The sequence below is a fragment of the Oncorhynchus nerka genome, linkage group LG3, assembly GCF_034236695.1.
Source record: "Oncorhynchus nerka isolate Pitt River linkage group LG3, Oner_Uvic_2.0, whole genome shotgun sequence".
Lineage (NCBI taxonomy): Eukaryota > Metazoa > Chordata > Actinopteri > Salmoniformes > Salmonidae > Oncorhynchus > Oncorhynchus nerka.
In genome coordinates, this window is record NC_088398.1 from 78,195,742 (window position 1) to 78,220,653 (window position 24,912).

The following is a 24,912-nucleotide window of genomic DNA, read 5'->3' on the forward strand; positions in this document are numbered from 1 at the left end:
ACAGCGTATTCGGAAAGTACTCAAACCCCTCGACTTTTTCCACATTTTGTTACATTACAGCCTTATTCTATAATGGATTTTTTCTTTAATCCTCATCAATCTACACACAATACCACATAATGACGAAGCAAAAACAGGTTTTTAGAAATGTTTGCAAATTTATAAATAATAATAATTACTATCAGGAAGGGGTCTGAATGCTTTCTGAATGCCCTGTAGCTGCTTTATTTTTTTGCTGGACCCCAGGAAGAATAGCTGCTGTCTGGGCAGAAACCAATGGAGATCGATAATAAATGCACATACAAATAAGTCAAGGGGGTATGAATACTTTTCTGACCTCACTCTGTATGAAATAATAGGGGTTGAAATTATTTTTGTAATGACTACCCCTTCTTCTGTCTGTCATACATACACCATCTGTAAGGTTCCTCAGTCAAGTATTGAATTTCAAGCACAGGTTCAACCACAAAGACAAGGGAGCTTTTCGAAAGCCTCATAATGAAGGGCAGGGATTGGTAGATGGGCAACAATAACAAATCAGACATGGAATATATCTTTAAGCATGGTCAAGTTAATAATTATGTTGCGGATTATGTATTAAACCGCTCAGACACATCAAAGATACAGTCATCCTTCAGAACTGAGTTGCAGGACAGGAAGGAAACTGCTCAGGGATGTTACCATGAGGCCATTGGGGATTTTAAAACGGCTACAGAGTTCAATGGCTGTGATAGAAGAAAACTGTGAATGGATGAACATTGCAGTGACTGCAATAAAAAATATACACCTTTCAGCAGGACAATAACCTACAACACAAGGCCAAATCTACGCTGGAGTTGCTTACCGATGTTCCAAGAAGACAGTCGATGTTCCAAGAAGTCAGTCGATGTTCCGAGAGAACAGTCGATGTTCCAAGAAGACAGTCGATGTTCCGAGAAGACAGTCGATGTTCCGAGAAGACAGTCAATGTTTTCCGAGAAGACAGTCGATGTCCCGAGAAGACAGTCGATGTTCCGAGAAGACAGTCGATGTCCCGAGAAGACAGTCGATGTTCCGAGAAGACAGTCGATGTCCCGAGAAGACAGTCGATGTTCCGAGAAGACAGTAGAGTTTTGACTTAAATCTACTTGGACATCAAATCAAAATTCAAATCCAATTTTATTAGTCACATGCAATGAATACAACAGACCTTACAGTGAAATGCTTACTTACGAGCCCCTAACCAACAGTGCAGTTTAAAAAAAATATGGATAAGAATAAGAGATAAAAGTAACAAGTAATTAAAGAGCAGCAGTAAAAAATAACAATATATACAGATGGGTGCCGGTACAGAGTCAATGTGCAGGGGCACCGGTTAGTTGATGTAGTATGTACATGTAGGTAAAGTTGTGTACCCAATCACTGCCCTGGGGGAGTGGGATATATTTTTTTTAGACCAAAGGAAAGAGTGCCTCCTACTGGCCCTCCAACACCACTTCCAGCAGCATCTGGTCTCCTATCCAGGAACTGACCAGGACCAACCCTGCTTAGCTTCAGAAGCAAGCCAGCAGTGGTATGCAGGGTGGTATGCAGGGTGGTATGCTGGCTGGTATGCAGGGTGGTATGCTGGCTGGTATGCAGGGTGGTATGCTGGGTGGTATGCAGGGTGGTATGCTGGGTGGTATGCTGGCTGGTATGCAGGGTGGTATGCTGGGTGGTATGCAGGGTGGTATGCAGGGTGGTATGCTGGGTGGTATGCAGGGTGGTATGCTGGGTGGTATGCAGGGTGGTATGCTGGCTGGTATGCTGGGTGGTATGCAGGGTGGTATGCTGGGTGGTATGCAGGGTGGTATGCTGCTGGCAATGTCACCATGTAGCTAATAGAACAGTAAAAACAAATTCTCCATCGTCAAATTCGTGTTCATGAGAGGATCACTTGAAGCCATTGCTTCTGGTCAGTACTTTCAATTTTGCCCGAAGGTTTGTGTTGTTAGTGTCTGCCTCCTTTAAAAAAAAAGCCCGCCGAACACAAGTTGTAGTCTTTCAGAGACCGGATTATTTTTTGTTGTTGTAATGAATCCGCCAACGGAACAAGGACAACCATATCTACACTCACAAACACCTATAGTGCAATCAGTATAACACAAAGCCTTCTGCGAAATGCAGCCGTCATAGGGTGTATCATTCAGCGCGTGAAGTCCAGACCTGCCTTCCTCTTGGGTAATTATGTATGAAACATCTCACTGTCCTAGAAATGCCCTGGTTGAACGTAACTTCATGGAAATGACGTGGAAACAACATTGATTCTCAACCAGTGTGTGCCCAGTGGGCATTTATAGTGTCCTTCTGGTCTCTCTCCTGCACTGTGAACTATTGTGGCTTCTCTCTGTCAAAACTTGTTTTTAACCCCTCCCCTGACACATCCCCCAATGTCATGATGACTCCACATGGGGAGGAGTGGTGTCACTGCAAAGGACACAAAGGCTTCAATTAATCAAATCAAATCAATTTATATAGCCCTCCGTACATCAGCTGATATCTCAAAGTGCTGTACAGAAACCCAGCCTAAAACTCCAAACAGCAAGCAATGCAGGTGTAGAAGCACAGTGGCTAGGAAAAACTCCCTAGAAAGGCCAAAACCTAGGAAGAAACCTAGAGAGGAACCAGGCTATGAGGGGTGGCCAGTCCTCTTCTGGCTGTGCCGGGTAGAGATTATAACAGAACATGGCCAAGATGTTCAAATGTTCATAAATGACCAGCATGGTCAAATAATAATCACAGTAGTGTTCGAGGGTGCAGCAGGTCAGCACCTCAGGAGTAAATGTCAGTTGGCTTTTCATAGCCGATCATTAAGAGTATCTCTACCACTCCTGCTGTCTCTAGAGAGTTGAAAACAGCAGGTCTGGGACAGGGAGCAAGTCCGGTGAACAGGTCAGGGTTCCATAGCTGCAGGCTGAACAGTTGAAACTGGAGCAGCAGCACGGCCAGGTGGACTGGGGACAGCAAGAGATAAGATAAGAAAACACAACATCGGTTCATGTCCCAACTGTTCAGCTGCAGAAACTACAGATCTACAGATTTGTATTGGTAGTAACATGACTATTTATACAACAAAGAGCAGCTATTGGAGAGTCTGATTTTGAAAGCAAAGCAAATCCTCAACTTAGTTTACATGCCATTTGAGACATGGTGTTATTTTTAGCTACGTAACACTAGCTCGCTAGCATTCTAATTTCGGCTAACTAACTAGATGAACAACAAACCTTGTTATAATTAATGATAATTAATACAATATTTCACTAAATATCTGTTTAGAGTTCACAGTGTAGGTTTTACGTGCTACTCATATGACTAGCTTGAAGCTTGTAGTCTTGCATGCTGACCAGACCGCTCGTCCACGCGCGCATGTTGATTTTGACACGCAGGTTGAATTAACTCTGAACCAACTATACTAATTTGGTGACAGGTCGAAAAGCATTTATAATTTATGGCAATTTAGCTAGCTGTTACCACAATTCATCTTTCAATCACCCACATGGGTATATGCTCCTAAAAACCAATGAGGAGATGGGAGAGGCGGGACTTGCAGAACTTCTACTACACCGTAGTAGTGTGAAGTACTTAAGTAAAAATACTTTAAAGTACTACTTAAGTCGTTTTTTGGGGCATCTGTACTTTACTATTTATATTTTTTTACTACTTTTACTTCACTACATTCCTAAAGAAAATATTGTACTTTTTACTTCATACATTTTTCCCTGACACCCAAAAGTACTTGTTACATTTTGAATGCTTAGCAGAACAGGAAATTGTGAAATTCACACACTTATCAAGAGAACACGTGGTAATCCCTACTGCCTATGTTCTGCCGAACTCACTAAACACAAATGCAACTTTTGTAAATAATGTCTGAGTGTTGGAGTGCGACTCTGACTCTATCCATACATTTTAAAAACAAGAAAATGGTCACGTCTGGTTTGCTTTATATAAGGAATTTGAAATTATTTATACTTTTACTTTTGATACTTAAGTCTAAAATTATTTGGTTTTAAATATACTTAAGTAGTAATTTCACTTTTACTTGAGTAAATTTCTATTCAGTTATCTTTAATTTTACTCAAGTATGACAATTGGGTACTTTTTCCACTGCTACACCGGCTCTGCTGCTTGTTGAATGTGGCAACGATTGCAAACTATTACAGACTGCAAAGGGAAACACAGCTGCGAGCTGCCCAGTGACGCAAGATGAGCTAAATGCCTTTTATGCTCGCTTCGAGGCAAGCAACACAGAAGCATGCATGAGAGCACCAGCTGTTCCAAACGACTGTGTGATCACGCTGTCCGTAGCCGATGTGAGCAAGATCTAAACAGGTCATTCACAAGTAGGGCCAGTCCAGTTGTGTAGAGATGGACAGTAGGGTCCAGTTGTCCCTGACAGAGTTTGTAATACCTACATGTTTCAAGCAGACCACCATAGATACAGAATGGGGTCCAGTTGTGGTAGAAGTGCTTTGAAAGGCTGGTATACAGTGGGGTCCAGTTGTGGTAGAGACTACAGTGCCCTTTCCAGTTGTGCTGTTCATTGACTACAGCTCAGAGATACAGTCACTAAGGGTCCAGTTGTGGTTATTTTAAAAAAGTGAGAACACTACAGTGGGGTCCAGTTGTGGTAGAAATCAAATAAATGATACAGTAGGGTCCAGTTGTGGAAACACAACATAACAATGAGAAAATGCCAGGAACATTGTGAATGGGTCCAGTTGTGGTAGAGATTTACAGCCACTATGGGGTCCAGTTGTGGTAAATGAGATACAGTTGGGTCCAGTTGTTGAGATGACTTTTTACAGTACAGTTGTGGTGGTTGAGATACAGTGGGGTCCAGTTGTGGTAGAGATAGTTGTGTAGAGATTGTGGTTGAGGTCTACAGTTGTTATAAAATATTACCAGTTGTGGTTGAGATACAGTAGGGTCCAGTTGTGGTTGAGATACAGTGGGGTCCAGTTGTGGTAGAGATACAGTGGGGTCCAGTTGTGGTAGAGATACAGTGGGGTCCAGTTGTGGTTGAGATACAGTGGGGTCCAGTTGTGGTAGAGATACAGTGGGGTCCAGTTGTGGTTGAGATACAGTGGGGTCCAGTTGTGGAGATAGAGGTAGATACAGTGGGGTCCAGTTGTGGTTGAGATACAGTGGGGGTGTCCAGTTGTGGTTGTGAGAGATACAGTAGGGTCCAGTTGTGGTTGAGATACAGTGGGGTCCAGTTGTGGTAGAGATACAGTGGGGTCCAGTTGTGGTTGAGATACAGTGGGGTCCAGTTGTGGTAGAGATACAGTGGGGTCCAGTTGTGGTAGAGATACAGTAGGGGTCCAGTTGTGGTAGAGATACAGTAGGGTCCAGTTGTGGTAGAGATACAGTGGGGTCTAGTTGTGGTTGAGATACAGTGGGGTCCAGTTGTGGTTGAATGAAGATGGGCAGTTGTGGTTGAGAACAGTAAAATAAATGTAAAATAAAATATTACATTATGTTATGCAGAAAGTTGGGTCCAGTTGTGGTTGAGATACAATACTTGTGGTTGAGATACAGTGGGGTCCAGTTGTGCTCAGTGGGGTCCAGTTGTGGTTGAGATACAGTGGGGTCCAGTTGTGGTTGAATCAAAGTGGGGTCCAGTTGTGGTTGAGATACAACAGTGAAAGATTACAGTTACAGTTGTGGTAATCAACAATGCCAGTTGTAAAGAAAAGTAGGGTCCAGTTGTTATTATTTTTTATTACAAAAAAGAATCCAGTAAGAAATAAGAATAACAAATCATTAAAGAGATAGCAGGGTCCAGTAAATAACAATCCAGTTGTGGTTGAGATACAGTGGGGTCCAGTTGTGGTTGAGATACAGTAGGGTCCAGTTGTGGTTGAGATACAGAGTCAATAGTTGTGGTTGAGATACATTAGGGTCAGTTGTGTAGAGATACAGTGGGGTCCAGTTGTTTATTTGACCAGTGGGGTTTATTTAACTAGGGTCCAGTTGTGGTGAGAACAAATTCTTCCAGTTTTCAGATGACAGGCCTAGGAACCAGTTGTTAACTGCCTGTTCAGTTGTGGCAGAACGTTGTGGTAGAGATCAGTTTGTAACTTGTCAGTTGTGGGTCCCAGTTTTGTGGTTGAGAACGCTCTAACCAGTAGGCTCCAGTTGTTAGAGATGTTCAGTGAGCCAGTTGTGGTAGGGGGTAGAAGTTGTGGTTGAGATACAGTGGCCAGTTGTGGTAGAGATACAGTGAAGCTCCAGTTGTGGTAGAGATGTCAGTGGGGTCCAGTTGTGAGAGAATACAGTCCAGTTGTGGTAGGACTAGGGTCCAGTTGGAGTCTTTGACCAGTTTCTAGTGCCAGTTGTGGTAGACACTGCCTGTGGTAGAGATGAGGTCCAGGATATTAAAAAAATGGGGTCTACAAAATCTAGAGGGTCCAAATGATTCCAGTTGTGGTTGAGATAAGACCCCAGTTGTGGTAGAGATACAGTAACGACACCCAGTTGTTATCTCAAATGTTTTATGAGATTGAGAGAACACATTGGGGGGATCCAGTTGTGGTAGAGAATCAGTAGGGTCCAGTTGTGGTAGATCCAGTAGGGTCCAGGGTCCAGTTGTGGTTGAGATACAGAAGGGTCCAGATGGTAGATATCAGTAGGGTCCAGTTGTGGTAGAGATACAGTGGGGTCCAGTTGTGGTAGAATTCAGTGGGGGTCCAGTTGTGGTAGACAGATACAGTGGGGTCCAGTTGTGGTTGAGATACAGTAGGGTCCAGTTGTGGTAGAGATACAGTAGGGTCCAGTTGTGGTAGAGATACAGTGGGGTCTAGAAGTTATTGGAAACCCCCTAATGAAGATGAGCAAAACAGAACAGTATAAAATAAATAATACAAATACTGAGAAATATTACATTATGTTATGCTCAGAGAAAGAGATCTTTTTCTTCTTCAAATCAAATTGTATTTGTCACATGCGCCGAATACAACAGTGAAATGATTACTTACAAGCCCTTAATCAACAATGCAGTTTAAAGAAAATACCCCCCCCCAAATTATTATTATTTTTTATTAAAAAAAGAATAAGTAAGAAATAAGAATAACAAATCATTAAAGAGCAGCAGTAAATAACAATAGCGTGGCTATATACAGGGGGTACCGGTACAGAGTCAATATGCGGGGGCACCGGTGTAGCCGGTTGCCATTTTTTTTATTTGACCTTTATTTAACTAGGCAAGTCAGTTGAGAACAAATTCTTATTTTCAATGACGGCCTAGGAACAGTGGGTTAACTGCCTGTTCAGGGGCAGAACGACAGATTTGTAACTTGTCAGCTCGGGGATTTGAACTTGCAACCTTTCGGTTACTAGTCCAACGCTCTAACCACTAGGCTACCCTTGATTAGCTGTTCAGGAGCCTTATGGCTGGGGGGGTAGAAGCTGTTTAGAAGCCTCTTGGACCTCACAGCTTGTCAAGCGGTAGCAGAGAGAACAGTCTATGGACTAGGGTGGCTGGAGTCTTTGACCATTTCTAGTGCCTTCCTTTGACACTGCCTGGTATTGAGGTCCAGGATATTAAAAAAATTCTACAAAATCTAAGGGTCCAAATGATTCCATCCCATCTAAGACCCTCCCCTTGCGAGGATAACGACACCGAGCTTTTATCTCAAATGTTTTATGAGATTGGAGAACACATTGGGAGGGATCTTAGACCATTCCTCCATACAGAATCTTTCCAGATCCTTGATATCCTTCGTCTGAGCTAATGGACTGCCCTCTTCAATTCAAACCACATGTTTTCCCGGAGACAGAGATGGCCATTGCAAACGGTTGATTTTGTGGGCAATTAACCTTTTCTTTGTGGTTTGATGTGTGCTTGGGGTTGTTGTCTTGCTGGAAGATCCACTTGCGGTTAAATTTCTTAGCTAAAATTCTCCGGTACTTGGTATAGTTCATGATTCTCATTTGATGCTGTTGATTTTTAACAGGGCCCCTACGACCAGTGGAAGCAAAATAGCCCCATAACATCAAAGATTCCCCACCATATTTTTACAGTAGGGATGAGGTATTTTCTGCCTATGCATTGTTTTTTAAAAGGCCAAACCGACCACTGGTATGCGTGGCCAAAAGACCTCTGTTTTCGTGTCATATGACCATAGCACCGATTTCAAGTGCCAATGACGTTTAGCAAACTCCAGGCAGTGCTATGGTACAAATGACATGAAAATAGAGGTCATTGGCCACGCACACCAATGGTGAGTTTGGCCATCAAAAGAACAATGCATGTGCAGAAAATACCTAATATTAATTGGAACAAATGATCAGTAAATTCACCAGAAACAACCTTATCACAGCCATTTCTTAAAAATAAAAAAATCTCCCGGGGTGGGGGGAATGACCCCTGGTTAAATATAAATGAAGTTACACTATTGGAGTCACTGATGCATTTTGTCCATGTTTTATGATAATCTTGGGTATATTAATTCATTTTCTGATTAGCACAATTACATTTAGTTGATTTCATACTAAGTACAATAAAAACACTTCGGGATTCTGTGATTCCGTCTGCAACGCGGATGCATAGAGTTGTATGGCTTGTCCACTCTTTGCAATCATTGCTTTTTCTTCGACATACGTTTTAAAGCGCAAAGTCTGAGTCTCAGCATCACTCCGTGTTACCGTGGAATTACCCAGACGTGACAATCTTGTCGCGGAGCAATCAAAGCAAAGTGACCATTGTCTTTACGATCAGAGACAGCTAACGATCGCTGCAGCTGTACATAGTCTATCGGTAAATAGCCCACCCATTTTTACCTACCTCATCCCCATACTGTTTTTATTTATTTACTTCTCTGCTCTTTTGCACACCAATATCTCTACCTGTACATGACCATCTGATCATTTATCACTCCAGTGTTAATCTGCAAAATTGTAATTATTCGCCTACCTCATGCCTTTTGCACAGAATGTATATAGACTCCCCTTTTTTTCTACTGTGTTATTGACTTGTTAATTGTTTACTCCATGTGTAACTCTGTGTTGTCTGTTCACACTGCTATGCTTTATCTTGGCCAGGTCGCAGTTGCAAATGAGAACCTGTTCTCAACTAGCCTACCTGGTTAAATAAAGGTGTTCTCAACTAGCCTACCTGGTTAAATAAAGGTGTTCTCAACTAGCCTACCTGGTTAAATAAAGGTGTTCTCAACTAGCCTACCTGGTTAAATAAAGGTGTTCTCAACTAGCCTACCTGGTTAAATAAAGGTGTTCTCAACTAGCCTACCTGGTTAAATAAAGGTGTTCTCAACTTGCCTACCTGGTTAAATAAAGGTGTTCTCAACTAGTCTACCTGGTTAAATAAAGGTGTTCTCAACTAGCCTACCTGGTTAAATAAAGGTGTTCTCAACTTGCCTACCTGGTTCAATAAAGGTGTTCTCAACTAGCCTACCTGGTTAAATAAAGGTGTTCTCAACTAGCCTACCTGGTTAAATAAAGGTGTTCTCAACTAGCCTACCTGGTTAAATAAAGGTGTTCTCAACTAGCCTACCTGGTTAAATAAAGGTGTTCTCAACTAGCCTACCTGGTTAAATAAAGGTGTTCTCAACTAGCCTACCTGGTTAAATAAAGGTGTTCTCAACTAGCCTACCTGGTTAAATAAAGGTGTTCTCAACTAGCCTACCTGGTTAAATAAAGGTGTTCTCAACTAGCCTACCTGGTTAAATAAAGGTGTTCTCAACTAGCCTACCTGGTTAAATAAAGGTGTTCTCAACTAGTCTACCTGGTTAAATAAAGGTGAGAAAAAAAAAAAGAAAAAAAAAAAAGCCGTTCTGTCGCACAGCTTGAGTTCTTTTTTTGTTCTCGTTTTCAATCTCATTCACCAGAAGAGGATAAGTAATGACCTCCTGCATGGATTATGGGACCATCTTCTTCCTCCTCCGCTGGGTGCCATTCGGGTTAGCGGGGGACACTTCACCCCATAGAGTGCCAAAGACGTGCTGCTCGTTTGAAAAATGCCTTCAGCCAATTGCAAATCGACCGAGTTCTTTCAATCTTTCAATGTTTTCTCAGTCTGAAGCTCAATTTAATTTGCTGCTCTCACTTCCTTTGGTGGCTAAAGATTGAGCAGGATATTGCAGTGACTTTGTAAGGCTCTCTGTGTCTCTGTGTGTGTGTGTGTGTGTGTGTGTGTGTGTGTGTGTGTGTGTGTGTGTTCTACTCTGAATATGTTTGGCAATCTGCATTGTCTGTTGGAAATGAGATCCGATGGAGGGTCACTGACACACCCACATCCACACAATAACAGACAGGAAGAGCACATCAAGAGCTGTGTGTTGTATTGAAATGATTTATCATATCTGGGCAGAGCAAGGTAGCGTTGCCCCCAGCTAGTAGCTCTGAATAAAGACTGAGGAAGAAAAGAAGAAACTGTAATAATATCTGCCATTCTGCTGTTTCATAAAACATCTCTGTCAGGGGGACAGTGGCGGGATGACTGGCAACTCTAACAAAGGAAATAATTAGTGTCAAAAGGATGAAAACCGTCAAGACAGCCTACAGTACAGAATGCATAATGTCATCGTTCATTTTAGGCCACGTTAATTCATTTTGTTTTCTTTGATGCACTTATTTGATGCAGTCTTAAGTAGTTCAAACGAATAACTGCACAATGCCTACAAACCTACATCATTTAATTGTACCCCTTATGAACTAAATCGATTTCTCTCTCTCGTGTTTTTTCCACTGGTTGGGTTGATAACCGATCGCTGCAGCTGTACATAGTCTATCGGTAAATAGCCCACACATTTTTACCTACCTCATCCCCATACTGTTTTTATTTATTTACTTCTCTGCTCTTTTGCACACCAATATCTCTACCTGTATATGACCATCTGATCATTTATCACTCGTGTTAATCTGCAAAATTGTAATTATTCGCCTACCTCCTCATGCCTTTTGCACACAATGTATATAGACTCCCTTTTTTTTCTACTGTGTTATTGACTTGTTAATTGTTTACTCCATGTGTAACTCTGTGTTGTCTGTTCACACTGCTATGCTTTATCTTGGCCAGGTCGCAGTTGCAAATGAGAACCTGTTCTCAACTAGCCTACCTGGTTAAATAAAGGTGTTCTCAACTAGCCTACCTGGTTAAATAAAGGTGTTCTCAACTAGCCTACCTGGTTAAATAAAGGTGTTCTCAACTAGCCTACCTGGTTAAATAAAGGTGTTCTCAACTAGCCTACCTGGTTAAATAAAGGTGTTCTCAACTAGCCTACCTGGTTAAATAAAGGTGTTCTCAACTAGCCTACCTGGTTAAATAAAGGTGTTCTCAACTAGCCTGGTTAAATAAAGGTGTTCTCAACTAGCCTACCTGGTTAAATAAAGGTGTTCTCAACTAGCCTACCTGGTTAAATAAAGGTGTTCTCAACTAGCCTACCTGGTTAAATAAAGGTGTTCTCAACTAGCCTACCTGGTTAAATAAAGGTGTTCTCAACTAGCCTACCTGGTTAAATAAAGGTGTTCTCAACTAGCCTACCTGGTTAAATAAAGGTGTTCTCAACTAGCCTAAAATAAAGGTGTTCTCAACTAGCCTACCTGGTTAAATAAAGGTGTTCTCAACTAGCCTACCTGGTTAAATAAAGGTGTTCTCAACTTGCCTACCTGGTTAAATAAAGGTGTTCTCAACTAGCCTACCTGGTTAAATAAAGGTGTTCTCAACTAGCCTACCTGGTTAAATAAAGGTGTTCTCAACTAGCCTACCTGGTTAAATAAAGGTGTTCTCAACTAGCCTACCTGGTTAAATAAAGGGTTAAATAAAGGTGTTCTCAACTAGCCTACCTGGTTAAATAAAGGTGTTCTCAACTAGCCTACCTGGTTAAATAAAGGTGTTCTCAACTAGTCTACCTGGTTAAATAAAGGTGTTCTCAACTAGCCTACCTGGTTAAATAAAGGTGTTCTCAACTAGCCTACCTGGTTAAATAAAGGTGTTCTCAACTAGCCTACCTGGTTAAATAAAGGTGTTCTCAACTAGCCTACCTGGTTAAATAAAGGTGTTCTCAACTAGCCTACCTGGTTAAATAAAGGTGAAATAAAAAATAAAAATAAAAATGATAGGAAGCAGCGGTGTCCTACCCAACCCAGGAGATGAACCATGCCTTCCACATGTGTGGAGTTGTTTTTCTTCCACCATAGCCTTCTTCATGTGCGCACACACACACACACACACACACACATACACGGTATCAGTACCGGTCAGGGCAGGCACCCAGACCAGAGTGTTTTTGTGTTTTTCCATGATCAATACAATATCTAATAACCAGGTGCGAAGGGTGGATGGCGACGGGTGTGGGGCGAAGGGTGTGTGGGGCGAAGGGTTTGGGGACGAAGGGTGTGTGGAGGTGGTATTAGTAGTAGAGGTGGTAGTAGTAGTAGTAGTAGAGGTGGTAGTAGTAGTAGTAGTAGTAGCATTCCGCTTCGCTCCACAGGTAGTATCACATTTTCATTTCATTTCATTACAGTCCCAACGGTGTGATTTGTTTGATCGTAGCTAGCTACATAGCTAGCTACATAGCCGTCTTTGTTTCAAAGATAATTGTGTAGTCTAGAGCGATTTTCTAGGTTAGCTAGCCAGCTATTGTCGTTCTCCTAACGCAAAGTAACGTAACCAACACTGCTAGCTAGCCAGCTAGCCCCCGAATAGCAGCATTGTAGAAACTTCACACTCAACGGAACTACTTGATTAGGGTAGTGTCAACAACGCAGCTAGCCTACCTCAGCAGTACTGTATCATTTTAATCATTTTAGTCAATTAGATTCTTGCTACGTAAGCTTAACTTTCTGAACATTCGAGACGTGTAGCCCACTTGTCATTCCAATCTCCTCTGCATTAGCGCAGCCTCTTCTCTAGCCTGTCAACTATGTGTCTGTCTATCCCTGTTCTCTCCTCTCTGCACAGACCATACAAACGCTCCACACCGCATGGCCGCGGCCACCCTAATCTGGTGGTCCCAGCGCGCACGACCCACGTGGAGTTCCAGGTCTCCGGTAGCCTCTGGAACTGCCGATCTGCGGCCAACAAGGCAGAGTTCATCTCAGCCTATGCCTCCCTCCAGTCCCTCGACTTCTTGGCACTGACGGAAACATGGATCACCACAGACAACACCGCTACTCCTACTGCTCTCTCTTCGTCCGCCCACGTGCTCTCGCACACCCCGAGAGCTTCTGGTCAGCGGGGTGGTGGCACCGGGATCCTCATCTCTCCCAAGTGGTCATTCTCTCTTTCTCCCCTTACCCATCTGTCTATCGCCTCCTTTGAATTCCATGCTGTCACAGTTACCAGCCCTTTCAAGCTTAACATCCTTATCATTTATCGCCCTCCAGGTTCCTCGGAGAGTTCATCAATGAGCTTGATGCCTTGATAAGCTCCTTTCCTGAGGACGGCTCACCTCTCACAGTTCTGGGCGACTTTAACCTCCCCACGTCTACCTTTGACTCATTCCTCTCTGCCTCCTTCTTTCCACTCCTCTCCTCTTTTGACCTCACCCTCTCACCTTCCCCCCTACTCACAAGGCAGGCAATACGCTCGACCTCATCTTTACTAGATGCTGTTCTTCCACTAACCTCATTGCAACTCCTCCAAGTCTCCGACCACTACCTTGTATCCTTTTCCCTCTCGCTCTCATCCAACACTTCCCACACTGCCCCTACTCGGATGGTATCGCGCCGTCCCAACCTTCGCTCTCTCTCCCCCGCTACTCTCTCCTCTTCCATCCTATCATCTCTTCCCTCTGCTCAAACCTTCTCCAACCTATCTCCTGATTCTGCCTCCTCAACCCTCCTCTCCTCCCTTTCTGCATCCTTTGACTCTCTATGTCCCCTATCCTCCAGGCCGGCTCGGTCCTCCCCTCCCGCTCTGTGGCTCGACGACTCATTGCGAGCTCACAGAACAGGGCTCCGGGCAGCCGAGCGGAAATGGAGGAAAACTCGCCTCCCTGCGGACCTGGCATCCTTTCACTCCCTCCTCTCTACATTTTCCTCCTCTGTCTCTGCTGCTAAAGCCACTTTCTACCACTCTAAATTCCAAGCATCTGCCTCTAACCCTAGGAAGCTCTTTGCCACCTTCTCCTCCCTCTTGAATCCTCCTCCCCCTTCCCCCCCTCCTCCCTCTCTGCAGATGACTTCTTCAACCATTTTGAAAAGAAGGTCGACGACATCCGATCCTCGTTTGCTAAGTCAAACGACACCGCTGGTTCTGCTCACACTGCCCTACCCTGTGCTCTGACCTCTTTCTCCCCTCTCTCTCCAGATGACATCTCGCGTCTTGTGACGGCCGGCCGCCCAACAACCTGCCCGCTTGACCCTATCCCCTCCTCTCTTCTCCAGACCATCTCCGGTGACCTTCTCCCTTACCTCACCTCGCTCATCAACTCATCCCTGACCGCTGGCTACGTCCCTCCCGTCTTCAAGAGAGCGAGAGTTGCACCCTTCTGAAAAAACCTACACTCGATCCCTCCGATGTCAACAACTACAGACCAGTATCCCTTCTTTCTTTTCTCTCCAAAACTCTTGAACGTGCCGTCCTTGGCCAGCTCTCCCGCTATCTCTCTCAGAATGACCTTCTTGATCCAAATCAGTCAGGTTTCAAGACTAGTCATTCAACTGAGACTGCTCTTCTCTGTATCACGGAGGCACTCCGCACTGCTAAAGCTAACTCTCTCTCCTCTGCTCTCATCCTTCTAGACCTATCGGCTGCCTTCGATACTGTGAACCATCAGATCCTCCTCTCCACCCTCTCCGAGTTGGGCATCTCCGGCGCGGCCCATGCTTGGATTGCGTCCTACCTGACAGGTCGCTCCTACCAGGTGGCGTGGCGAGAATCTGTCTCCTCACCACGCGCTCTCACCACTGGTGTCCCCCAGGGCTCTGTTCTAGGCCCTCTCCTATTCTCGCTATACACCAAGTCACTTGGCTCTGTCATAACCTCACATGGTCTCTCCTATCATTGCTATGCAGACGACACACAATTAATCTTCTCCTTTCCCCCTCTGATGACCAGGTGGCGAATCGCATCTCTGCATGTCTGGCAGACATATCAGTGTGGATGACGGATCACCACCTCAAGCTGAACCTCGGCAAGACGGAGCTGCTCTTCCTCCCGGGGAAGGACTGCCCGTTCCATGATCTCGCCATCACGGTTGACAACTCCATCGTGTCCTCCTCCCAGAGCGCTAAGAACCTTGGCGTGATCCTGGACAACACCCTGTCGTTCTCAACTAACATCAAGGCGGTGGCCCGTTCCTGTAGGTTCATGCTCTACAACATCCGCAGAGTACGACCCTGCCTCACACAGGAAGCGGCGCAGGTCCTAATCCAGGCACTTGTCATCTCCCGTCTGGATTACTGCAACTCGCTGTTGGCTGGGCTCCCTGCCTGTGCCATTAAACCCCTACAACTCATCCAGAACGCCGCAGCCCGTCTGGTGTTCAACCTTCCCAAGTTCTCTCACGTCACCCCGCTCCTCCGCTCTCTCCACTGGCTTCCAGTTGAAGCTCGCATCCGCTACAAGACCATGGTGCTTGCCTACGGAGCTGTGAGGGGAACGGCACCTCAGTACCTCCAGGCTCTGATCAGGCCCTACACCCAAACAAGGGCACTGCGTTCATCCACCTCTGGCCTGCTCGCCTCCCTACCACTGAGGAAGTACAGTTCCCGCTCAGCCCAGTCAAAACTGTTCGCTGCTCTGGCCCCCCAATGGTGGAACAAACTCCCTCACGACGCCAGGACAGCGGAGTCAATCACCACCTTCCGGAGACACCTGAAACCCCACCTCTTTAAGGAATACCTAGGATAGGATAAAGTAATCCTTCTCACCCCCTCCCCCCTTAAAAGACCTAGATGCACTATTGTAAAGTGGCTGTTCCACTGGATGTCATAAGGTGAAAGCACCAATTTGTAAGTCGCTCTGGATAAGAGCGTCTGCTAAATGACTTAAATGTAAATGTAAATGTAGTAGAGGTGGTAGTAGTAGTAGAGGTAGTAGTAGTAGTAGAGGTGGTAGTAGTAGTAGAGGTAGTAGTAGAGGTGGTAGTAGTAGTAGTAGAGGTAGTAGTAGTAGTAGTAGAGGTAGTAGTAGTAGTAGTAGTAGTAGTAGTAGTAGTAGAGGTAGTAGTAGAGGTAGTAGTAGTAGTGGAGGTGGTAGTAGTAGAAGTAGTAGTAGAGGTGGTAGTAGTAGTAGTAGTAGTAGTAGTAGAGGTGGTAGTAGTAGTGGATGTGGTAGTAGTAGAAGTAGTAGTTAAGGTGGTAGTAAGTAGTAGTGGAGGTGGTAGTAGTAGAAGTAGTAGTGGAGGTGGTAGTAGTAGAAGTAGTAGTGAAGGTGGTAGTAGTAGAAGTAGTAGTGAAGGTGGGAGTAGTAGAAGTAGTAGTAGAGGTGGTAGTAATAGTGAAGGTGGTAGTAGTAGTAGTAGTAGTAGTGGAGGTGGTAGGAGTAGTATTGGTAGTAGTAGAGGTGGTAGTAGTAGTAGTAGTAGTAGTAGTACTAGTGGAGGTGGTAATACTATAGATGGTATTAGTAGTAGTGGAGGTGGTAGTACTATAGATGGTAGTAGTATTAGTAGTAGTGGAGGTGGTAGTACTATAGATGGTAGTAGTATTAGTAGTAGTGGAGGTGGTAGTACTATAGATGGTAGTAGTATTAGTAGTAGTGGAGGTGGTAGTACTATAGATGGTAGTAGTAGTAGAGGTGGTAATACTATAGATGGTAGTAGTATTAGTAGTAGTGGTGGTGGTAGTACTATAGATGTTAGTAGTAGTGGAGGTGGTAGTACTATAGATGGTTGTAGTATTAGTAGTAGTGGAGGTGGTAGTACTATAGATGGTAGTAGTATTAGTAGTAGTGGAGGTGGTAGTGGTAGTAGTAGTAGTGGTAGTGGTGGTAGTAGTAGTAGTAGTGGAGGTGGTGGTAGTAGTAGTAGTAGTGGAGGTGGTGGTAGTAGTAGTAGTGGTAGTGGTAGTAGTAGTAGTGGAGGTGGTGGTGGTGGTAGTAGTAGTAGTGGAGGTGGTGGTAGTAGTAGTAGTGGTAGTGGTGGTAGTAGTAGTAGTAGTGGAGGTGGTAGGAGTAGTATTGGTAGTAGTAGTAGAGGTGGTAGTAGTATTAGTAGTAGTGGAGGTGGTAGCACTATAGATGGTTGTAGTACCGGAGGTCTCACCTCTTATCAATGCCTGCCACATGTGATCCCTTGCCTGCCCAACTCACGGCTATCATGGTGCCTGGTACCAGACTGTCTCTTCTCCTCCCAGAGGATCCCTGATGGCTAACAATAACATATCCTGACATAATGTAAACGTTACGTTACCCTCTCTCCCTCAGTGACATATCCTGACAATGTAAACGTTACATTACCCCCTCTCCCTCAGTGACATATCCTGACAATGTAAACGTTACATTACCCCCTCTCCCTCAGTGACATATCCTGACAATGTAAACGTTACATTACCCCCTCTCCCTCAGTGACATAATGTAAACATTACATTACCCTCTCTCCCTCAGTGACATATCCTGACATAATGTACACGTTACATTATCCTCTCTCCCTCAGTGACATATCCTGACATAATGTAAACATTACATTACCCTCAGTGACATATCCTGACATAATGTACACGTTACATTACCCTCTCTCCCTCAGTGACATATCCTGACATAATGTACACGTTACATTACCCTCTCTCCCTCAGTGACATATCCTGACATAATGTAAACATTACATTACCCTCAGTGACATATCCTGACATAATGTACACGTTACATTACCCTCAGTGACATATCCTGACATAATGTACACGTTACATTACCCTCTCTCCCTCAGTGACATATCCTGACATAATGTACACGTTACATTACCCTCTCTCCCTCAGTGACATATCCTGACATAATGTAAACGTTACATTACCCTCTCTCCCTCAGTGACATGAATAAGTATATTTCATATTCTCCGAACATTACTTTAAAGAATCTAATATATAAAATATATTTTGATTCGTTCACACTTTTTTGTTTTTTGGTCTTCACTATCGTCAAAATAAAGAAACACCCTTGACTGTGTCCAAACATTTATTAACAGCATGAAGTAATTTTTTAATTTTTTTAACCTTTATTTAACCAGGCAAGTCAGTTAAGAACAAATTCTTATTTTCAATGACGGCCTAGGAACAGTGGGTTAACTGCCTGTTCAGGGGCAGAATAAGCTCAGGGGTTTGAACTTGCAACCTTCCGGTTACTAGTCTAACGCTCTAACCACTAGGCTACCCTGCCGCCGTCCTAATAAAAGAAGAAATACAATCGATATAAAAATAAATTAAATTAGCACGAGGAGAACGTATAAAGTGACAGCATATAGGTCTCAACACACTTTTACACTTAAGACATAACCAACTTTGAACATACATACATACAGTACACCTCAGGGAAAATGTCATTTAATTGGTTCGTAAAATTACCTGCTAGCAGATACCCATGAACTTCCCAGTCATTGCACTAACGGTAGTACAGTTAGCACTAACGGTAGTACCGTTAGCACTAACGGTAGTTAGCACTAACCTTGTAGTTAGCACTAACGGTAGTTAGCATTGCTTAAATCCCAAAGTACCCCATTAAACATTTGAATTATTTTTTTAATACTTAGAAATAGTGTGACATGTACAGATTTGTAATATACAGCAGTAATGTAACAAACAAAACCCCCCAATTTAAGTCCTGGCCCAAGGACACTTTCTTACTGTTCCAGAAAACCTCAGCACTTTCCTAAAATGATTTAGAAATGTATAGCAGTTCTATTTTTAGCTGGACTACCTGATTGCACCGATTATTATCCAATGAAAATCCAGCTACTGGGTAGGTGTAATTACTGAGACACAAGCACCTTTCTCTGGCCCCGGTTGCAGAGCAAACTGAAATACCCACAGATGTTTACTTTATGGTAAAATAGTTTTCTTTTGATCAACAATAATGTTGGTAGCTGATGCTAAGCAAAGCCTTTGGAGTGGAAACAGTGCAATAGCCAGGCCTACTATAAAACTATTTCACTAAGCAAATCAGTTCACTAGACAAATTCTTATTTACAATGACGGCCTACCAACATACCTTGTCAGCTCGGGGATTCGATCCAGCAACCTTTCGGTTACTGACCCAACACGCTAACCACTAGGCTACCTGCCGCCCCTAGTTAATGTTCTGACGCTATCAAGTTCATCTCAAATCCTAATGGAGTGCATAAGTCTCATGTCTGAAGTCACAGGATCATTCATAATGATCAAAGAAATCCAGTCCATTAGGTGAGTCATAATCCTGTTCTCTGTCAGACTCAGGAATCAGGTCCTCTTCAAGGCAGATGATGGAGATGAGATCATGGTGTTCTTCACAGGGACTGGTTGTGAGGGACAGGGCCTGCTGGGGGAACACCCCTGACAGGTACTGGAAAATCAACCCCATCGTGAAAGTTGTTAGTGCTTTGTCCAGGGGTTGTAAGCTACTTGTACATCGAGGGGCCTAACGCCACAAAAACAGGAGATAGGCTCCTGCCCTATGGGCCATTCTGGCTCGCACAAGGCAACTGATGCATTTTATTTATGCAAGGGAGTCCCATTAACAGATGCCTGTTAATTTTGGCACTTTTTTTTTTAGATTTAATCTAATCTGAATAATTTACACTAAAATAAATAGATTAAATAGCATTGTCATTTTTGTTATTTGAACAATGATTTAGTCTAGTTTATTTTCTAAATCATGAAAACAGGATCCTATTAGTTAACTAAATGCCCTCTGTTTTTGTCACATCACATTTGTAATGCCTCATTAACCTATAGTAAACATACAATGCCATCGGAAAGTGTTCAAACCCCTCGACATATTCGTCTTGGGTATGTCTGTATCAGCTTTGCACATCTGGATTTGGGGATTTTTCTCCAATTCTTCCATGCATCTCAAGGACCATAAAAGTAAATTGGATGCACCTGAACTCAGTTTGGAGTTTCATACCAAAGGATTGTGAATACTTAAAAGTTAAGAAAATTTGATCTGTAATTCATTTTCAATAAATTTGCTAACATTTCTAGAAACATGTTTTCACTTTGTCATTATGGGGTATCGTGTGTAGATGGGTGAAAAATACATTTAATCCATTTAGAATTTAGGCTGTAACAACATCAAAACGGGGAATAGGTCAAGGAGTAAGAATACTTTCAGGAGACACTGTGTGTTTACTATAGGTAAAGGAGGTATTACAAACTGTGATGAGACTAAAAGTTGACTAAATTTTTGTATTTTGTATTTTTTTATTTTACCTTTATTTTACTAGGCAAGTCAGTTAAGAAGAACAAATTCTTATTTTCAATGACGGCCTAGGAACAGTGGGTTAACTGCCTGTTCAGGGGCAGAACGACAGATTTTGTACCTTGTCAGCTCGGGGATTTGAACTTGCAACCTTTCGGTTACTAGTCCAACGCTCTAACCACCAGGCATTTAGTTGACAGGCACCCATATGAACAGACGCTGTTATCACATGAAACAACACATCTATGATCACTGTATCCGTGGAAAGACGTACCTCACAATAGTGGTCTGGTAACCGTAGTGGGGGCTGAAGGAACTGTTTGATTTTCGTATGGTGCCTGTAGATGAAGAGCGTAAGGCCCACTACCAAGACACCCAACAGGATGGTAGAGGTCACACCGATCGCCACAATCTTCTTTTTCTGTGTCCTTTCTGTAAAAGAAGATAACACACATCTCACACAGAGAAATAGGGAGCAATATAGATATATCCATCTATCAATATAGATTCATATAGATACAGTTGAAGTCGGAAGTTTACATACACTTAGGTTGGAGTCATTAACTCGTTATTCAACCACTCCACAAATTTCTTATTAACAAACTATAGTTTTGGCAAGTCGGTTAGGACATCTACATGACACAAATAATCTTTCCAACAATTGTTTACAGACAGATTATTTAACTTGTAATTCACTGTATCACAATTCCAGTGGGTCAGAAGTTTACATACACTAAGTTGAATGTGGAGGAACCGCGTTCTGTCTCCTAGAGATTAACGTACTTTGGTGCGAAAAGTGCGAATCAATCCCAAAACAACAGCAAAGGACCTTGTGAAGATGCTGGAGGAAACAGGTACAAAAGTATCTGTATCCACAGTAAAACAAGTCCTACATCAATATAACCTGAAAGGCCGCTCAGCAAGGATGAAGCCACTGCTCCAAAACCGCCATAAAAAAGCCAGACTATGGTTTGCAACTGCACATGGGGACAAAGATCGTACTTTTTGGAGAAATGTCCTCTGGTCTGATGAAACAAAAATAGAACTGTTTGGCCATAATGACCATCGTTATGTTTGGAGGAAAAAGGGGGAGGCTTGCAAGCCGAAGAACACCATTGGCCCAGCGTCGTCCAGGTTAGGGGATGTCCTTGTCCCATCACACACTACTGACTCCTGTGGCGGGCCGGGCACAGTGCATGCTGACACGGTTGCCAGGTGTTTCCTTCGATGCGGCTGGCTTCCGGGTTATGTGGGCATTGTGTCAAGAAGCAGAGCGGCTTGCCTGAAATATCAGTCTCTTTACTCAGTACTTGAAGCATGGAGGAGGTGGTGTGGGAGTGCTTTGCTGGTGACACTGTCAGTGATTTATTTAGAATTCAAGGTACACTTAAACAGCATTCTGCAGTGATACGCCATCCCGTCTGGTTTGCGCTTAGTGGGACTATCATTTGTTTTTCTACAGGACAATGACCCAAAACACACCTCCAGGCTGTGTATGGGGCTATTTGACCAAGAAGGAGGGTGATGGAGTGCTGCATCAGATGACCTGGCCTCCACAATCACCCAACCTCAACCCAATTGAGATGGTTTGGGATGAGTTGGACCGCAGAGTGAAGGAAAAGCCACCAACAAGTGCTTAGCATATGTGGGAACTCCTTTAAGACTGTTGGAAAAGCATTCCAGGTCTAGCTGGTTGAGAGAATGCCAAGAGTGTGCAAAGCTGTAATCAAGGCAAAGGGTGACTACTTTGAAGAATCTCAAATATAAATATCTGTTCAACACTTTTTTGGTTACTACATGATTCCATGTGTTATTTCATAGTTTTGATGTCTTCACTATTATTCTACAATGTAGAAAATAGTCAAAGTAAAGAAAAACCCTTGAATGAGTAGGTGTCCAAACTTTTTTTACATTTTTGCAAGATTTGTTTTTTTAAATAAAAGGCTGTAATGTACCAAAATGAGGAAAAAGACAAGGTTGGTGGCAGTGGTGTAATGGTGTGGGGGATTATTATTATTTTTTTCATGGCACGCATTAGGTCAATTGATACCAATTTGGAAACGTTTCCATGCCCCGAAGAAGTCAGGCTGTTCTGGATGTATTATGGAGTATTTTGTGTAGATTGACGAGGGGGGAAAAAAGTATGTGATCAATTTTAGAATAAGGCTGTAACGTAACAAAATGTGGAAATAGTCAAGGGGTCTGAGTACTTCCCGAATGCACGGCCACATGACTCACTGTCTGTAGGAGCGAACCATTTTCGCGAACGAGGTGGTGTATTTAAAACTGGCCTTTGTGTTTTGAGAATGAGGAGTTACTAGGTGTTATCATTAGAACAGTGGTTCCCAAACTTCATCCCGTACCCCTTCAAACATTCAAACCTCCAGCTGCGCACCCCCTCTAGAACCAGGGTCAGCGCACTCTCAAATGTTTGTTTTTTTGTGCCATCATTGTAAGCCTGCCACACACACACACACACACACACACACTATACGATACATTTATTAAACACAAGAATGAGTGTGAGTTATTGTCACAGCCTGGCTCGTGGCAAGTGACAAAGAGCTCTTATAGGACCAGGGCACAAATAATATAATAATAATCAATAATTTTGCTCTTTATTTAACCATCTTACATATGAAACCTTATTTGTTCATCAGAAATGGTGAATAATTCACCACAGGTTAATGAGAAGGGTGTGCTTGAAAGGATGCACATAACTCTGCAATGTTGGGTTGTATTGGAGAGAGGCTCAGTCTTAAATCAATTTCCACACAGTCTGTGCCTGTATTTTTTTATGCTAGTGAGGGCCGAGAATCCATTCTCACATAGGTACGTGGTTGCAAAGGGAATCAGTGTCTTAACAGCGCGATTTGCCAAGGCAGGATTCTCTGAACGCAGCCCAATCCAGAAATCTGGCAGTGGCTTCTGATGAAATACAATTTTCACAGAACCGCTTGTTGCAATTGTTCAGATATCGGTAAGTGGACTGGAGGCAAGGCATGATAACGAATCTAGTTATTTCTGTCATCCGTTTCGGGAAAGTAACAGCGTAATTGCGCACCCAACTCACTCAGGTGCGTCGCTATATCACATTTGACATTGTCCGTAAGCTTGAGTTCATTTGCACACAACAACAACAAAAAAATCATACAATGATTGAAAGACCTGGAGAAGAGCTCCAACTTCTTAATCACAGCCTCAATTTTGTCCCGCACATTGATAATAGTTGCGGAGAGTCCCTGTAATCCTAGATTCAGATCATTCAGGTGAGAAAAAAAACCTCACCCAGATAGGCCAGTCGTGTGAGAAACTCATCATCAGACAAGTGAAAATTATGGTCAGTAAAGAAAACTTTAAGCTCATCTCTCAATTAAAAAAAAAATGTGGCAATAGTTTTCCCCTTGATAACCAGCGCACTTCTGTATGTTGTAAAAGCGTTACATGGGTCGCTGCCCATATCATTGTATAGGGCAGAAAATACACTAGAGTTCAGGGGCCTTGCTTTAACAAAGTTAACCATTTTCACTGTAGTGTCCAAGACGTCTTTCAAGCTATCAGGCATTCCCTTGGCAGCAAGAGCCTCTCGGTGGATGCTGCAGTGTACCCAAGTGGCGTCGGGAGCAACTGCTTGCACACCACTGTCTCCCTGTCATGGCTTTCGCGCCATCAGTACAGATACCAACATGAGCAGCAGCTACGTTTAGCTACCTACGGAACGTTAGTGGAATTCCAGCGAGAGAGTAACGGTTAATGTGATTGGATGTTAATTATTTGACAAGGCTACCTGTATTTGACATTGTGTTGTTATTTCGTTGAACACTAGATGGTTGAATTTTATTTTTGGCAGTGAAACAAGGCTACTCAGGCGAGAAAAAAAACTCACCCAAATGTATAGCCCAGTTGTAAAATATAAAATGTATAGCCCAGTTGTAAAATATAAAATGTATAGCCCCGTTGGAAAATATAAAATGTATAGCCCCGTTGGAAAATATAAAATGGACTGTTTGAAAATGTGGAAAAAAAATAATATATTTTTTATAATGTGAATCACATTTTTATTTGGGGTACCCCAGTTTGGGAATACCTGCATTAGAGGATAGGATAACGGTAACAGCTGTCACGCCCTGGTAGGAATATATTATGTTTGTCTTCATTTATTTGGTCAGGCCAGGGTGTGACATGGGTTTTTTGTGGTTGTGTTTATGTATGGTTTTTTTCCCGTAGGTTTTGGGATTGTGGCTTAGTGGGGTGTTCTAGCAGAGTCTATGGTTGCCTGAGGCGGCTCTCAATCAGAGGCAGGTGATTCTCGTTGTCTCTGATTGGGAACCATATTTAGGCAGCCATATTCTTTGAGTATTTCGTGGGTGATTGTTCCCGTCTCTGTGTTAGTTTGCACAAGATAGGCTCAGTCACTTGGTTTTTTTCTTTTCAATTGTTTTGGAAGAGAAGAGAACGAGCGCCATTCTCCTTGCGGAGATGGTGCTAAATACATCAACACGGTCGGTCCCTGGGATTGGGCTGGCCAACACGATTCGGTTTGCTTGGAAGGAAAAGGAGTTTGAGCCTTTAGGACGGGAATCCTTTGGAAGGATAATATT

At 43.2% G+C, this 24,912-nt stretch overlaps 1 protein-coding gene across 4 annotated transcripts in view; it reads right to left on the reverse strand.

Annotated features, from left to right (window-relative positions):
* Positions 1-2,473: 2,473 nt before the first annotated feature.
* The window catches only part of LOC115117096 (interleukin-10 receptor subunit beta-like), a 38,843-nt gene continuing 16,404 nt past the window's right edge, over positions 2,474-24,912 (reverse strand). For 3 of the 4 annotated variants that reach the window (XM_029645555.2, XM_029645554.2, XM_029645553.2), the window contains exons 6-7: positions 20,586-20,743; positions 18,077-19,453 (exon numbers count right to left, since the gene is read on the reverse strand). In XM_029645555.2, the coding sequence (XP_029501415.2) occupies positions 19,280-19,453; positions 20,586-20,743 (332 nt within the window). In that variant the 3' untranslated portion in view covers positions 18,077-19,279. Of the gene's footprint in view, positions 2,973-18,076; positions 19,454-20,585; positions 20,744-24,912 lie in introns of those variants that run through there. The other variant, XM_065016050.1, reaches the window with a different exon arrangement.